This window comes from Silurus meridionalis, chromosome 10 (assembly GCF_014805685.1).
Source record: "Silurus meridionalis isolate SWU-2019-XX chromosome 10, ASM1480568v1, whole genome shotgun sequence".
Taxonomy (NCBI): domain Eukaryota; kingdom Metazoa; phylum Chordata; class Actinopteri; order Siluriformes; family Siluridae; genus Silurus; species Silurus meridionalis.
In genome coordinates, this window is record NC_060893.1 from 374,476 (window position 1) to 393,329 (window position 18,854).

The following is an 18,854-nucleotide window of genomic DNA, read 5'->3' on the forward strand; positions in this document are numbered from 1 at the left end:
CATCTCAGTAAACGTGTCTGTGAGCTCGACTCGGAGTGGATGAACAGGAAAACTTCTCTCACCACAGATCAGACCAGAGATCAGGTCTACAGAGACCCGAGTGATCCTGGTTTTATGAAATGCTGAGAAAGGAAACAAACACCCAAGAAACAGCTGCATTTCCTGGAATTCAGGAAAAAGCTTTGGAATATTTAACAGAATAAAACAAGAGAATCTCACACACACACACACACGAAGTGCTGCTGTACAGTGTTTATTTCTGCTTTTCACAAAACTTATCAAACAAAACCCATTTTAACTTTAAAGCAAAAACCAACAAAGAAACGACATTTTAAATTTGGAGAATATTTTTCTCTCGTGTGAAACGCACGTGCGCTCGAGTCTTTCCTTTATTATCTACAATCTGACACATGAGCAACAGCTATGTCCGTGTTCCCGAGTCACACGTCCCGTGTCCTGATCCTCCCTCCCTCCCCCCGTCCTCTCGTGGTGTGGAGATGTTCAGTTTAACCCTTGATCACAGCGATGGGTCTCAGTTTGATGGCCTTCTTGCTGATGCCGGCGTCGTGGCACGTGTCCACCACATCCGTGACGTTTTTGTACGATTCTGGAGCCTGAGAAAGAAAAAAAAAACCTCAGTCGCTCTTTATATAAAACATTCCGTTATCTTCAACACGTTTCATGCAGGAGAATACACATCATGATGTTCCTCACCTCCTCCATCACCAGTTTTGGTGAAGCCACTCTGATGGCGATGCCCATGTCGGCCAGTTTATCCAAAACGTCCTGGAAGTCCAGATTCCTGCGGGATTTAGCTCGGGACAGCGCTCGACCCTGAGGAGGAGCACACACACACACATATATTAAAAACACCCCAGTTTATAATGAAGGTCCAGCAGACTTTAATAACAGTACAAAAAGAAACCAGTGTTTTCCTTCTACTCACTGCTCCATGGCAGGTGGTTCCAAACGTCTCAGTCATGCCCTTCTCAGTGCCAGTTAACACGTAGCTGCAGGTGCCCATGGTGCCACCAATCAGAACAGGCTGCCCAGTCAGCTACAGAACACACGAACACACGAACACACGAACACACGAACACACGAACACACGAACACACGAACACCCCTTCAGAACTCAACACAATTTGTTTACAGCTGCACTTTTTCTCGATGTGTGGAGTGTAGAGGGTGTGTGTGTGTTTGTGTGTGAAGGTTAGAGGGTGTGTGTGGAGGGTGTGTGTGGAGGTTAGAGGTGTGTGTGTGTGTGTGTGGAGGTTAAAGGGTGTGTGTGGAGGTGTGTGTGGAGGTTAGAGGGTGTGTGTGGAGGGTGTGTGTGGAGGTTAGAGGGTGTGTGTGTGTTTGTGTGTGGAGGTTAGAGGGTGTGTGTGTGTTGTGTGTGGAGGTTAGAGGGTGTGTGTGGAGGTGTGTGTGGAGGTTAGAGGTGTGTGTGTGTGGAGGTTAGAGGTGTGTATGGAGGTGTGTGGAGGTTAGAGGGTGTGTGTGTGGAGGTTAGAGGTGTGTGTGTGTTGTGTGTGGAGGTTAGAGGTGTGTGTGGAGGTGTGTGGAGGTTAGAGGGTGTGTGTGTGGAGGTTAGAGGGTGTGTGTGTGTGTGTGGAGGTTAGAGGTGTGTGGAGGTTAGAGGTGTGTGGAGGTGTGTGTGGAGGTTAGGGTGTGTGTGTGTGTGTTTGTGTGGAGGTTAGAGGTGTGTGTGTGTGTGTGTGTGGGGAGCGCGTGTGTGTGGAGGTTAAAGGGTGTGTGTGGAGGGTGTGTGTGGAGGGTGTGTGTGTGGTAATGGATGGTGTGTTCACCTGGTAGTCGACGGCGATGAGGGGGTGATGAGGGGGAAAAGCCCGTGTGGAACCTTTCCGATGCACCAGCAGGGTTTTCTGTTTGCCCTCCACCATGTGCTCCTCCACTTTAGCAATGTTGTGGGACACATCGTAGATCACGTGCATGTCCAGATCATCTGGTGTGGTGCTGAACACTTTGGAGAAAGCCTGAAAACACAGGAGTGATATTAGTGAACTCTCCTCACACTTACAGCCCTCAGCTGGAGTCAGAGTGTGTGTGAGGAGTGTGTGGAAAGTTTAAGTGAAGTGTGTGAGGAGTGTGTGAGCTCACTGACCTGGCGTGTGAGGAAGGTCATGGAGGAACGGTTGACCCAGGCGTAGTTGCCTGCAGCTGCCATGCCTTTAAGGTAATCCTGACCTTCAGGAGACCCGATGTGAGCACAAGCGAGCTGTCTGTCGTTCACTATGATGTTGTCACGTTTCATGGCCTTCTCCATGGCCACCAAAGCATCTACACACACACACACACACACACACACACACACACACACACACACACACACACACACACAATATGCAGATCTTTCCTCAGAATCCTGGGCCTGAGGGGGTGAACGTTCCCTTTATAACTGTTTCTAGCACGTTACAATGTTCTCTGGTGGAGTTTATTAATGTTTTCTTGGCTACTAATCAAAAATCAGATTTTTATACGTTTATTGATGAATATTTGAGACGTTTACGTTTAACAACCAGGATCGAGCGCACGCTCTGTTTTACACGTGTTCTGATCGGCGCTCGGTGCATCTACTGATCACCAACATACAGTTCAGCATCAGTTCAACATCAAGCAGAACATTTAGAGAGGAATAAATGATGAAGAAACTCCAGACTCGAACACACGTGACCTTTAATAAAACGTGTAAATGAGAAGATTTTTTGTTCATGATGATTGTAATAGAAATCAATCAGTGTTTGAGTCTTTAATATCATTCTATTAATAGATCAGTGTGCTGAGAGTCACATTCGAGTCTTTACACAGAAACTGAGGAGATTAAGTGAAGAATCTTGTGATAAAAATGATCACAGGAACATTAGAGTTATAATAAATCACTACTTTGAAGGTAAAAATGTTTGTAGTGAAAGTTTAAAGTGAAACTTCTACTTTAATTGGAGTTTGACATTTGACTGAGTCTCTACTTTATGACACTACATGCTCTGCCCTGGTACTGTGGAGAAGAATCCCTCATCCCTGTTCTACAAACGTCACTGTACAGGAGACGTGTGACTGCTCTGTGTGTGTGTGTGTGTGTGTGTGTGTGTGTGTGTGTGTGTGTAATTGACTCTGGGGTCAGTATGGGTTAAATTGAGAATGCACATGTTGCTGGTGTTCCTTCTGTCAGCCTCGTGTGTGTGTGTTTGCACCATGCGTCAGTGCAGGAAATGCAAAGTTCTCCAACTCACGCAAAGCAGCCTGCAACTGTTCCCAAATGCTCACGCAGGAGATGCAAAACTCAGGGGAAAAAAGGGAAAGCAGAGCAGAGCGCCTACCTGTGGCCACCTGGTGTCCGAGCCCACGACTCCCGCTGTGGATCATCACACACACCTGGCCCTTGTGGTCGATGCCCATCTTTTTAGCTGCATAGTCGTTATAGATCTCATCCACAACCTGGATCTCGGCGTAGTGATTCCCTGCTCCCAGAGTCCCGAGCTGCAGAACAGAGAATGTTCACGTTACAGCTGTAAACAGTTAGTGAGCTTCAGTGCTGATGTGAACGTTGCTGTAAACATGGGTACCTGTGGCAGACCTCTCTTCTTGGCCTTGGAGGAGACCTTGTTAGGGTCTGCCTGCAGCATCCGGCCGTATTCCTCACAGTGCTCTTTATCCTCAGCCCAGGCATAACCTTCTCTCAGAGACCAGTCCATCCCCATCTCCAGGGCCTCCTCCAAGTCTCTGTGTACACACACACACACACACACACACACACACACACGTCAGTCTTCATCAATTCTAAACATCCTGCTTTATTTAATGCTAAATCATCTACACAATCCACACCAACAAATATTCACCAGCCTGAACTATGAACATGTGTTTGTGTGTGTGTGCACGTTGACGGGGTGTGCGTGTGGTGTGTGTTGATGGGGTGTGTGTGTGTGTGTGTGTGTTGACAGGGTGTGTGGACGGTGTGTGTGTGTGTGTGTGTGTGTGTGTGTGTGTGTGTGTGTGTGTGTGTGTGTATGGGAGTGTGTGTGCGGTGTGTGTGTGGTGTGTGTGTGTGTGTGCGGTGTGTGTGTGTGTGACAGGGTGTGTGTGTGTGTGTGTGAGTGTGTGTGTGTGTTGTGTGTGTGTGTGTGTGTGTGTGTAGGTGTGTGTGTGTGACAGGGTGTGTGTGTGAGGTGTGTGTATGGGTGTGTGTGTGTGTGTGTTGACAGGGTGTGTGTATTGGGGAGTGTGTGTGTGTGTGTGTGTGTGTGTGTGTGTGTGTGTGTGTGAGTGCGCGTGTGTGGGAGTGCGTGTGGACAGGGTGTGTGTGTGTGTGTGGGAGTGTGTGTGTGGTGTGTGTGTGGGAGTGTGTGTGGGAGTGTGTGTGTGTGTGGGAGTGCGTGTGGACAGGGTGTTTGTGTGTGTATGGGAGTGTGTGTGTGTGTGTGTGTGGAGTGTGTGTGTGGGGTGTGAGTGCGTGTGTGGGAGTGCGTGTGGACAGGGTGTTTGTGTGTGTATGGGAGTGTGTGTGTGTGTGTGTGTGTGTGTGTGTGTGTGTGTGTGTGGTGTGTGTTGACAGGGTGCGCGTGTGTGTGTGTGTGTTTGTGGATGCGTGTGTGTGAGTCAAGTCAAGTTAATTTCTATTGCGCTTTTCACAACAGACATTGTCTCAAAGCAGCTTTACAGAAATCAACAGTGAAGGTGAATGGTGTGTGTTTATCCCTGATGAGCAGCCGTGGCGACTGCGTGTGTGTGTGTGTGACAGGGTGTGTGTGTGTGTGTGTGTGTGTGGTGTGTGTGTGTGTGTGTGTGTGTGTGTGTGTGTGAGTGTGTGTGTGAGGTGTGTGTGTGTGTGTGTGTATCGTGTGTGGTGTGTGTTGACAGGGTGTGTGTGTGTGTGCGTATGGGTGTGTGTGTGTGTGAGTGTGAGTGTGTGTTGTGGGGTGTGTGTGTGCGTATGGGTGTGTGTGTGCGTGTGTGTGTGTGTGACAGGGTGTGTGTGTGTGTGTGCGTATGGGTGTGTGTGTGTGAGTGTGAGTGTGTGTTGTGGGGTGTGTGTGTGTGTGTGTGTGTGTGTGTGTGTGTGTTGACGGGGTGTGTGTGTGTGTGTGTTGTTGTTTACTTGGCGTTCATGGGAATGACTCCCTTAGATCCGACTCCTACAGGGATGTGATCAAAGAGAGCCTGCGCCAGCTGTTCCTTCACCGGCTGCACGTCTCCTTCATCCAGGTTGGTTCTCAGCAGACGTACGCCACAATTAATGTCAAATCCCACACCACCTGGAACATCATCATTCCATTTACAGATCAATTTCAGTTCACAATGAAGGAGAAATCCACATGAAATCCCTGCAGGATCTCACCACGGTTCATCTGCAGAAGAAACCGTTCCTGTTCCTACCTGGAGAGACGACTGCTGTAGGGTCGCTCATGTCGAACGCAGCCATGTTTCCGATCGCAAAACCGTATCCGGAGTGAACGTCAGGCAGACCTATCGATCTCTGAGAGACCAAGAAATACCAGTAAACTCACAATCTCTCAGACGGATCAACAATCAAATCCTAAACACTGATCTCTCAACACCGAACCTCAGCGTGTGAACCTCACACAGAAACACGAATATATTCAACATACTCATTCCTCATCATCAAGAACAGCGTTACAGAACAGCGGTAGAGAACAGAGATACAGAACAGCGTTAGAGAACAGCGTTAGAGAACAGCGTTAGAGAACAGCGATACAGAACAGCGATACAGAACAGCGGTAGAGAACAGAGATAGAGAACAGCGATACAGAACAGCGATACAGAACAGCGATACAGAACAGCGTTAGAGAACAGCGTTAGAGAACAGCGATACAGAACAGCGTTAGAGAACAGCGATACAGAACAGCGTTAGAGAACAGCGATACAGAACAGCGATACAGAACAGCGTTAGAGAACAGCGTTAGAGAACAGCGTTAGAGAACAGCGATACAGAACAGCGATACAGAACAGCGATACAGAACAGAGATACAGAACAGCGTTAGAGAACAGCGTTAGAGAACAGCGATACAGAACAGCGTTAGAGAACAGTCATCAGGAACAATCCTTTTAACTGCAGGTATATTTTTATTTATTACACTGATTATTTTCTACACTCTTCATTACTACTCGCCTGAAACCTGCAGTTTGTCCCGTACATGAAGTTCATACGAGGGGGTATCAAAATGTTTTGAGACTAGTTTTGTAACACGCCAACAGATGGCAGTCCGAGGCTGCATGCACAGTCACAGGGAGCACCGACCAGACTTGGCTCCTGTGAACTTTGCCCTCTTTCTGAAGATGAAGATCCAGCTCAAAGGTCACTGTTTTGAAACACCGTTGTCCAGGACAGGTTCTAGAACACCACAGGGGGCGCTGTATTGCTGTGTAAGGGGACTATTTTGAAGGTGATCGAGTGGAAACGTAGATAAATAAAGGACTTTCTTGTAATCGGAGTCTCGATATGTTTTGGTTCCACCTCGTATGTAGCTGAATGTCCACAACAACAACAACAAAACATGAAGCTTCAGCACTCACGTGTACGATTCCGGGCAGAGCCGCCACGTTGCCGATCTGCTTCATAGCGGGCAGAAACCCACCAAAACCTGAAAGCACAAAAACACTGCGTCAGATCTGAGACCAGGCTGCAGCTGTTACCATGAAGGATTTCTAGAGGAACGGCTGATACCTCCTCCACGACATGCGTTTCTCAGCTCCTCAAACATCAGCTTCTCCAGCGCTTCATTCACGTAGAAGACACCCTCCACCTAAACACAGGTATCAGTCAATACAGAAGAACCAGCAGCCTTTCATTTATCACCTTCTATACACATCTCTCCGTCCGAGTGAAGCCATGAAGCCACTAAACACAAATGTAAAACATTTGAAGTTCTCTACACCAACATAAAATATTCAGTGTCTGAAAGCAGGTCAAGTCAGTTAATTCCACTAATTATTATTTATAGACTCCCAGGGCCCTACTCTGATTTTCTGATAGAATTTGCAGATTTCATTACAAATTTAGCTACTTCTTTAGACAAAGCATTAATTGTTGGAGACTTTAATATTCATTTTGATAATCAGGAAGACTCCTTAAGAGCAGCAGTTGTGTCCATTCTAGATTCAGTCGGAATTAATCAGAATGTTATAGGACCCACTCATAGTGGTGGACACACTCGATTTGTTGTTAACATTTGGATTAAAAATAAAAACTTAGTCATAATTCCACAGTCTGAAGCTATTTCAGACCATTATCTAATCTCGTTTAAAATTTGCCTTAGTCATTGCATTTCTACCTCACCACGTTACCGTGTTAAGCGTACTTTCACGTCAGCTACAGCAGCGCGTTTATTAATTATCTTCCCGATATTACGATATTAAATAGATCTCCGTCTGACCCCGCAGAGCTCGACTGGGCCACTGAACATCTAGAAACAACGTTACGTTACACTCTAGATGATGTAGCTCCCTTAAGACCAAAATGATCAGGGAGAAAAATTAGCACAGTGGTATAATGATCATACGCGCACCTTAAAACAGACCACTCGAAAACTAGAGCGTAAATGGCGTCAAACAAAATTAACAGTATTTCAAATAGCATGGAAGGAGAGCCTCCTAAATTATAGAAAATCTCTTAGTGCTGCCAGATCAGCATATTTCTCCTCCCTCATAGAAAATAACAAGCATAATCCTAGATTTTTATTCAGCACGGTAGCAAAATTAACAGGAATAAAAGCACTGCACTAACATGCACACCATCAATAGGTAGTAATGATTTCATGAACTTTTTTAATAATAAAATTGAAAACATCAGGCAAGAAATCCAGACGGTTAATATAAATCCAAATTATTTTACAAGTAACCCTGTAGACAGCAGTGTCATTATAGCAGACAATCAATTACAAAGCTTCACTACTATTCATGAGAGTGACTTAATTTCATTAATCTCCTCATCAAAATCATCAACCTGTATTCTCGATCCCTTGCCTACTAGTTTCTTTAAACAGATAGCTCCAGAGGTAATCAAACCTGTTTTAAAAATAATTAACTCTTCCATTAGCACTGGTTATGTACCAAATCCTTCAAACTGGCAGTTATCCACCCCTTATTAAGAAACCTGACCTTGACCCATGTCAGTTGTCCAACTACAGACCGATATCAAATCTCCCCTTTATATCCAAAATTTTAGAAAAGGTTGTAGCACAGCAGTTCTGCTCACACCTACTTATGAATAACATTTTTGAAATGTATCAGTCAGGATTTCGGCCTCATCATAGCACAGAGACGGCGCTAGTTAAGGTGGTAAATGACCTGTTATTGGCCTCTGATCAGGGTTTTGTCTCCTTACTTGTTTTGCTCGACCTTAGTGCAGCTTTTGACACCATTGATCACACTATACTGCTTGCTAGACTTGAGAACGTTGTAGGAATAAAGGAACAGCTCTCTCTTGGCTCAGGTCTTATTTGACTGATCGCTATCAGTTTGTGGATGTAAATGGTGAGTTCTCCACACTCTATGAGGTAAAGTTTGGTGTTCCTCAAGGATCTGTCTTAGGCCCACTGCTTTTCTCTTTATATATGCTGCCTCTTGGTGAAATTATTCATAAACATGGGATTCGCTTCCATTGCTATGCTGATGACACACAGCTGTATATTTCAGCAAAGCCAGATGAGAGATCAGCTTAACAATGTTGAGAAGTGTGTAAAGGACATTAGACAGTGGATGCTTAATAACTTTCTTCTGCTCAACTCAGATAAGACGGAAGTACTTTTACTAGGACCACATGCAGCTAGAAGTAAACTTTCCGATTCTGTAGCATCTCTGGATGGTGTTTCTGTTTCAGCATGTACGGCTGTCAAAGACCTTGGTGTGATTATTGACCCGAGTCTTTCCTTTGAGTCTCACGTGAATAATATCACCAGAATCGCCTTCTTTCACCTTAGAAATATTGCTAAGATTAGAAATATGATGTCGTTACAGGATGCAGAAAAACTGGTTCATGCTTTTGTTACTTCTAGATTAGACTACTGTAACGCTTTACTGTCTGGGTGTGCGGTAAGTGCATCAATAAGCTTCAGTTAGTCCAGAATGCAGCAGCAAGGGTCCTCACTAGATCTAGGAAATATGACCACATCACCCCTGTTTTAATCAGTCTACACTGGCTCCCAATCAAATCTCGCATTGACTATAAAATATTACTACTGACGTATAAAGCACTTAACGGTCTCGCACCGCAGTATCTGAGTGAACTTCTGTACCAGTATGATCCTCCACGCCTACTTAGATCAAAAGGTGCTGGCTATCTGTTGGTTCCTCAAATAATGAAGACTACAGCAGGGGGCAGATCTTTCTCTTATAAAGCCCCACAGTTATGGAACAGCCTTCCAATCAGTGTTCGGGACTCAGACACAGTCTCAGTGTTCAAGTCGAGGTTGAAAACGTATTTATTTAGTCAAGCCTTTTATCAGTAGATTTCTCTTAGGTAAAGGCACAGATCTGGAGGGAACATGGATATAGAGTGTTTGGTGAACTGGTATATTTGTATGCTGTCGTCCCCTCACATTCACACGTTCACTCAGGTTTGTTGACGGTGGTGTGGTGGGTCGCCTCTTATCCCAGAGATCCCTCATGTCTGTGTTACCTTCTGGTTCTCCCTTTTAGTTATGCTGCCATAGCGAGTCTTGCCGGAGTCCAAACTGCACAGTGACATTAACTTTCGTACACCAATAGTTACACTTAATAATCCATATCCTTCTCTTCCGTCACCCTCTCTCTCTCTCTCTCTCTCTCTCTCTCTCTCTGTCGAGTTAAACATGCTCCTGAGGCTCCAGTGACCAGTGTTCCTGCCCTCTCCCTCCTTGGATCTTCACACTTCTGTGCAGCTCGGGACGGTCTCTTAATTCGGAGTAGAACGGGTGCTTTGAGGACGGATTGGACTGTAGTTGGTGTCGGCGGTCTGCTGCACTGACTCGGGAGTGCAGTTTGCTTCTGATCATCATCACTGTACCCCACAACTTTGTATATCTGCTTCAAATGGACATTTGGTGCAACCCAGATGAGGATGGGTTCCCTCTTGAGTCTGGTTCCTCTCAAGGTTTCTTCCTTATGCCATCTCGGGGAGTTTTTCCTTGCCACAGTTGCTCATCAGGGACAAACATACTTACAAAGAACATATTTATGTTTAATCACCACATTATCTGTGTAAAGCTGCTTTGAGACAATGTTCATTGTTAAAAGCGCTATACAAATAAAAATGAATTGAATTGAATTGAATTGAATTGAATGTGCAGCTGTTTTACAGATGTGTCCACAAACACCACTTTAATACATCAGATGGGAAATGTTTTGTGTGTGTTTTATTTGCAGGATCTCCAGCTGCTTCCACACACACACACACACACACACACACACACACACACACACACAAAATCTACACTGTGTACACACACACACACACACACACACACACACACACAGAATCTACACTGTACACTGTACACACACACACTAAACCTACACTGTACACACACACTAAACTACACTGTACACACACACACACACACACACACACACACACACACACTAAATCTACATTGTACACACACACACACACTAAATCTACACTGTACACACACTAAATCTACACTGTACACACTAAATCTACACTGTACACACTAAATCTACACTGTACACACACACACACACACACACACACACACACACACACACTAAATCTACATTGTACACACACACACACAAACAAACACACACACTAAATCTACACTGTACACTAAATATACACTGTACACACACACTAAATCTACATTGTACACACTAAATCTACACTGTACACTAAATCTACACTGTACACACACACACTAAATCTACATTGTACACACTAAATCTACACTGTACACACTAAATCTACACTGTACACACTAAATCTACACTGTACACACACACACACACAGACACTAAATCTACATTGTACACACTAAATCTACACTGTACACACACACACACTAAATCTACATTGTACACTAAATCTACACTGTACACACACACAAAATCTACATTGTACACACACACACACACACACACACACACACAGAATCTACACTGTACACACGTACACACACACTAAACCTACACTGTACACACACACACACACACACACACACACACACAGAATCTACACTGTACACACACACACACACACTAAACCTACACTGTACACACACACACACACACACACACACACACACTAAATCTACATTGTACACACAAACACACACACACTAAATCTACATTGTACACACAAACACACACTAAATCTACACTGTACACACACTAAATCTACACTGTACACACACTAAATCTACACTGTACACACATAAATCTACACTGTACACACACACACACACACACTAAATCTACATTGTACACACACAAACACACACACACACACACACTAAATCTACATTGTACACACTAAATCTACACTGTACACACACACACTAAATCTACATTGTACACACTAAATCTACACTGTACACACACACAAAATCTACATTGTACACACACACACTGTACACACAGAATCTACACTGTACACACGCACACACACACACTAAACCTACACTGTACACACACACACACACACACACACACACACACACACACACACACACACACTAAATCTACATTGTACACACAAACACACACACAAAATCTACACTGCACACACACTAAATCTACACTGTACACACACTAAATCTACACTGTACACTAAATCTACACTGTACACACTAAATCTACACTGTACACACACTAAATCTACACTGTACACACACACACACACACACACACTAAATCTACATTGTACACACAAACACACACACAAACACACACACTAAATCTACACTGTACACACTAAATCTACACTGTACACACTAAATCTACACTGTACACACACACTAAATCTACACTGTACACACTAAATATACACTGTACACACACACTAAATCTACATTGTACACACTAAATCTACACTGTACACACACACACTAAATCTACATTGTACACACTAAATCTACACTGTACACACTAAATCTACACTGTACACACACACACACACACACACACACACACACACACACTAAATCTACATTGTACACACTAAATCTACACTGTACACACACACACACACACTAAATCTACATTGTACACACTAAATCTACACTGTACACACACACAAAATTTACACTGTACACACACACACTAAATCTACACTGTACACACTAAATACACTGTACACACTAAATCTACACTGTACACACTAAATCTACACTGTACACACACACTAAATCTACATTGTACACACTAAATCTACACTGTACACACACACACACACACACACTAAATCTACATTGTACACACTAAATCTACACTGTACACACACACACACTAAATCTACATTGTACACACTAAATCTACACTGTACACACACAAAATCTACATTGTACACACTAAATCTACACTGTACACACACACACACACACACACTAAATCTACATTTTACACACTAAATCTACACTGTACACACACACACACACACACACTAAATCTACATTGTACACACACTAAATCTACACTGTACACACACACACACACACACTAAATCTACATTGTACACACACACACAAAATCTACATTGTACACTAAATCTACACACACACACACTGTACACACACACACACTAAATCTACATTGTACACACTGAATCTACACTGTACACACACACACACACACACACACACACACTAAATCTACATTGTACACACTAAATCTACACTGTACACACACACACACACACACACACTAAATCTACACTGTACACACACACACTAAATCTACACTGTACACACACACACTAAATCTACATTGTACACACACTAAATCTACACTGTACACACACACACTAAATCTACACTGTACACACACACACTAAATCTACACTGTACACACACACACACACACATCTACACTGTACACACACACACACACTAAATCTACACTGTACACACACAAAATCTACACTGTACACACACACACTACACACACACACTAAATCTACACTGTACACACACACTAAATCTACACTGTACACACACACACACAAAATCTACACTGTACACACACACACACAAAATCTACACTGCACACACACTACAGTAAAAATGTTATTGTAGATTCTACTTTATTGTTGTTTATTTCTGTTACACAAACAAAAAATCACTTCTGAAATTGACTACAGTATTTATTATATATCAATTAAAGATTAAACTGGTTTATAAGATTGAAGCTGAGATTCTGGTAACTGTTAAAAGCCTTGAGGAGATTTCCACAGTGTGGTTTCAGTACAGTGAGGCAGTGCAGGGCACAGGGGTGGTACAGGGAGGGCACAGGGGTGGTACAGGGAGGGCACAGGGGTGGTATGGTACAGGGAGGGCACAGGGGTGGTATGGTACAGGGAGGGCACAGGGGTGGTATGGTACAGGGAGGGCACAGGGGTTAGCACAACTGCTAATCTGCCCTCGTTAGCTGAGGAACATTTAAATAATCACCTGGGGTTAGTTGATACAAGTAATCTATAATATTATATTTATATTTTATTCAAATCATATTAATAGTAGGCCTATAAAGAGTTTATATATTGTAGTAAATAAGTTGTTTATTAGTATATATTTTAGTATTATAGTAAAAAATACAAAGGTTTTGAGTAAAAGACACAAATAAATACATCTACAATAATCTCTGAAATCAGTAGTGTGTGTCTTCATTTTATATTGTAACAAACATGTAAGAGAATATCTGCACTGCCCTGACTGAGACACACACACACACACACACACACACACACACACACACACACACACACACACACACACAGTTTGTAGCAGCTGGTGAAGGTCCATCCCCTCCTGCCTGGGTGTGTTCAGGACCTTGTTCCTCTGCTGATGTAACTGGTGTGTAACTGGGAGAAGCTGCTCAGGAACAGGATCTCATGAGAGTTCACTACCTTTACTACTGTCACGTGTCACATATAAACATATAAACGTGTAAACGTGTTCCAGCTTAACTTTAGACCTACAGGTGAACGAGGATGAAGATGAAGATTAGAATGTGGATTAGAATGAGGGTGAGGATTATGGTGAGGGTGAGGATGAAGATGAGGATTAGAATTAGGGTGTGAATGGAGAACAGGATTAAAGTGTCACGGAGAGAAACCCGGATTACCTTCATGTTTGGGACGAATCCCTTCTTGATCCTCCAGCAGGTTTTGTCGATTTTATCCAGAAACTGCAGTTCATCATTGTAAGAGCGACTCATGTTTAAACTCTGAGGATCAAATCAGCAGCAGAAGAAGAAGTAAATGAAGTGTGTGTGTGTGTGTGTGTGTGTGTGGCGCAGAGATCTCGCTCTTCTTCTCCTGCTTTAATTACAGTCCGGTGGAGTCACACTGAGGAGCAGTGCTGCCACCTGCTGGTTATATAATGCGCATGTCACCATTAGAGATTCATTAAAATATTATTATTTTTATATTTATTTCTTTTTTGAAAATGTACTGTATTTTATTTATTTAATTTCATTCAATTATTCATTTGGTTTTGGGGAAAAAAATCAGCTTTTAGAAAACTGAGGTTTATTTTAGTTCATTTTGTTTCTTTGATCAGAAATAAAATAAAATGTTATACTTTTAATAATCAGATTAATAATCAGATTCACTGTAGTTCCAATAATGAAAATATGATAAATATACTAAACAGAATGAAGAGCTTCATCTCTCATACCGGGACGTGTTCTCAGAGCATGCGCATGCTGGACAACTGGCACAGGTTTTTACTGACATTTTCATCCTGTCACTGGCCCAAGCCACAGTACCAACATGCCTGAAGACCACTACTATCATACCAGTGCCTAAGCACTCAGCTGCTAAATGCCTGAATGACTTTCGCCCAGTTGCACTCACCCCCATTGCTATGAAGTGCTTGGAAAAACTGATCCTGAATCACCTCACTGCGGGCCTACCACCTACACTGGACCCACACCAGTTTGCCTATCGCCCGAACAGGTCAACAGAGGATGCAGTTTCCACGGCTTTTCATTCTGCTCTCACCCACCTGGATAAAAGCAACACGTACATCAGAATGCTGTTCATTGACTTTAGCTCTGCGTTCAATACAGTCCTCCCCACTGTACTGATCACTAAGCTCAGTGAACTGGGTATCTGCACCTCCACTTGCAGATGGATTCTGGACTTTCTCACCAACAGACTTCAATCTGTCAGGTTGGGAAACCAGGTATCCTCAACCCTCATTCTGAACACTGGCATACCGCAGGGCTGTGTTCTGAGCCCACTGCTCTACTCCCTGTTCACCCACGATTGTGCTCCTCTGTATAACTCCAACATCTTCATCAACTATGCAGATGACACCACCGTGGTCAGCCAGATTGACAACAATGACGAATTGGCCTACAGGAAAGAGATCCGTAATCTGGCAGCATGGTGTGCCACCAACAACCTGACCCTCAACGCCACGAAGACCAAAGAGCTCATTGTGGACTTCCGGAAATCCAACAGCAGGAGACATCTACCTATCAGCATCAATGGAACTGAGGTAGAGCGAGTCTCCAGCTTTAAGTTCCTGGGAGTTCACATCTCTGAGGATCTGACATAGCAGCAGAATACTTCAGCTCTGGTTAAAAAAGCACAGCAGTGCCTGTAGTTCTTGAGAAGTCTTAAGAAATCTCATCTGTCCCCAGGGATTTTAACGAGCTTCTACCGCTGCATCATTGAGAGCATCCTGACCAACTCCATCACTGTATGGTATGAAGGCTCCACAGTGTGTGAACGTAAAGCACTGCAAAGGCTGGTCAGAACCGCCCAACGCATCACTACCACACAACTACCTACCACTGAACACCTTCACCACAGCAGATGTCTGCGCAGAGCTCACAACATTATCAAGGACTCTTCACATCCCAGTCATAAACTGTTTAACCTCCTTCCATCAAGAAGAAGATACAGGAATTTACACACCAGAACCAGCAGGTTCAGGGGCAGCTTTTTACCATTTACCATCACCTTCACCTTCACCATCACACTACTGAACTCTACACTACACTGTTAGATCACTACACAACATCCACCATCACACTACTGAACTCTACACTATACTGTTAGATCACTACACAACATCCACCATCACACTACTGAACTCTACACTACACCGCTAATCACTACACAACATCCACCATCACACTACTGAACTCTACACTACACCGCTAATCACTACACAACATCCACCATCACACTACTGAACTCTACACCACACGCTAATCACTAAAAACATCCACATTCACACTACTGAACTCTACACCACACGCTAATCACTACAACATCCACCATCACACTACTGAACTCTACACTACACCGCTAATCACTACACAACATCCACCATCACACTACTGAACTCTACACCACACCGCTAATCACTACACAACATCCACCATCACACTACTGAACTCTACACTACACGCTAATCACTACACAACATCCACCATCACACTACTGAACTCTACACTACACCGCTAATCACTACACATCCACCATCACACTACTGAACTCTACACTACACGCTAATCACTACACAACATCCACCATCACACTACTGAACTCTACACTACACGCTAATCACTACAAAACATCCACCATCACACTACTGAACTCTACACTACACCGCTAATCACTACAAACATCCACCATCACACTACTGAACTCTACACTACACCGCTAATCACTACACAACATCCACCATCACACTACTGAACTCTACACTACACCGCTAATCACTACAAAACATCCACCATCACACTACTGAACTCTACACTACACCGCTAATCACTACAAAACATCCACCATCACACTACTGAACTCTACACTACACGCTAATCACTACACAACATCCACCATCACACTACTGAACTCTACACTACACCGCTAATCACTACACAACATCCACCATCACACTACTGAACTCTACACTACACCGCTAATCACTACAAAACATCCACCATCACTACTGAACTCTACACTACACGCTAGTCACTACAAAACATCCACCATCACACTACTGAACTCTACACTACACCTAATCACTACACAACATCCACCATCACACTACTGAACTCTACACTACACCGCTAATCACTACACAACATCCACCATCACACTACTGAACTCTACACTACACCGCTAATCACTACAAAACATCCACCATCACACTACTGAACTCTACACTACACCGCTAATCACTACACAACATCCACCATCACACTACTGAACTCTACACTACACACGCTAATCACTACACAACATCCACCGTCACACTACTGAACTCTACACTACACCGCTAATCACTACAAAACATCCACCGTCACACTACTGAACTCTACACTACACCGCTAATCACTACACAACATCCACCGTCACACTACTGAACTCTACACTACACGCTAATCACTACACAACATCCACCATCACACTACTGAACTCTACACTACACGCTAATCACTACACAACATCCACCATCACACTACTGAACTCTACACTACACCGCTAATCACTACAAACTAAACACAAAACAAAACACTGTATATAACCTCTGTACTATACATGTACATATTACATACTTTTCTATTACTCATTACATCTGCACTATTTTTATCTTTATCTTTATATCATTACTGTACATTCTGCCCAACATTTCATTTAATTTGTGTATATAACCTGTGTGTATTTATTTACATATATATATATTTGTAGACTGTTTATTCGACTTGCTAATTACTCTTCAATGCCATAGCCTTAAGAACCATTCCTGTACTTCCTAATGATGTCCACACGTCTCTGCACCGTTACTGCCTTATATTTATTCACTGTACATATGCTTCTAATTTATATATATATATGAGTCGACTGGTTATTTAGCTGCTAATTCTTAAATGCCATAATTTAACCTTCACTTCTGCACATTACTCTTTAATGCCATCGCCTCAGAACCATTTCTGTACTCTAAATTGATGTCCACACGTCTCTGCACTGTTACTGACTTTATATTTATTTACTTTATATATGTTTACATATTTATCACTTGCTGTAAATATGCCATATGTTTATCTGCACTTTTGCACGTCTGCTACTTTTTGCACTTCTGGTAGATGCCAAACTGCATTTCGTTGCTGTGAACCTGTATTATGCACTGACAATAAAGTTCTATCTATCTATCTATCTATCTATCTATCTATCTATCTATCTATCTATCTATCTATCTATCTATCTATCTATCTATCTATCTATCTATCTATCTATCTATCTATCTATCATATTTAATAACTGCAATAAAAATGTCAAAATTCAGACCAAAAAATGATCAATTGCTTTGTGTAGCGTTTTTTGGGAGTCACGTGATAAAAGAATGAACGAATCGGACCAAAAGAGTCGAGTTTTAAACGACTCAATTCCTGAACCTGCAGCGATGTTGCGAAGCTTTGCGCATGCGCGTCCAGGAGAAAATTAACGAATCACTCTATGAGATGAACAAATCCTTCATGAACGAATCATCACAAGTGTCGTTATTCCAACATGACAATAAATAATGTTCTGTAACTTCTTCTGCTTCTTCCTCTTCTTCTTCTTCTTCTTCTTCTTCTTCTTCTTCTTATTATAATTATTATTATTAAGTCTAAACTTTTATTTTATAAAAATCACCAACCAG

The 18,854-nt window shown here is 42.9% G+C and overlaps 1 protein-coding gene across 1 annotated transcript; it reads right to left on the minus strand.

The window, feature by feature from the left end:
* Positions 1-237: 237 nt before the first annotated feature.
* rtcb (RNA 2',3'-cyclic phosphate and 5'-OH ligase) lies at positions 238-14,481 on the minus strand. Its single transcript, XM_046859010.1, has 12 exons — positions 14,314-14,481; positions 6,704-6,782; positions 6,553-6,620; positions 5,395-5,494; positions 5,117-5,273; positions 3,585-3,741; positions 3,339-3,498; positions 2,126-2,301; positions 1,809-1,997; positions 947-1,057; positions 715-834; positions 238-614 (listed from the first exon to the last, which is right to left on the minus strand). Exons 1-12 carry the CDS (start codon positions 14,404-14,406, stop codon positions 507-509), a joined length of 1,518 nt encoding a protein of 505 aa, XP_046714966.1. The 5' UTR covers positions 14,407-14,481; the 3' UTR covers positions 238-506.
* Positions 14,482-18,854: the final 4,373 nt, after the last annotated feature.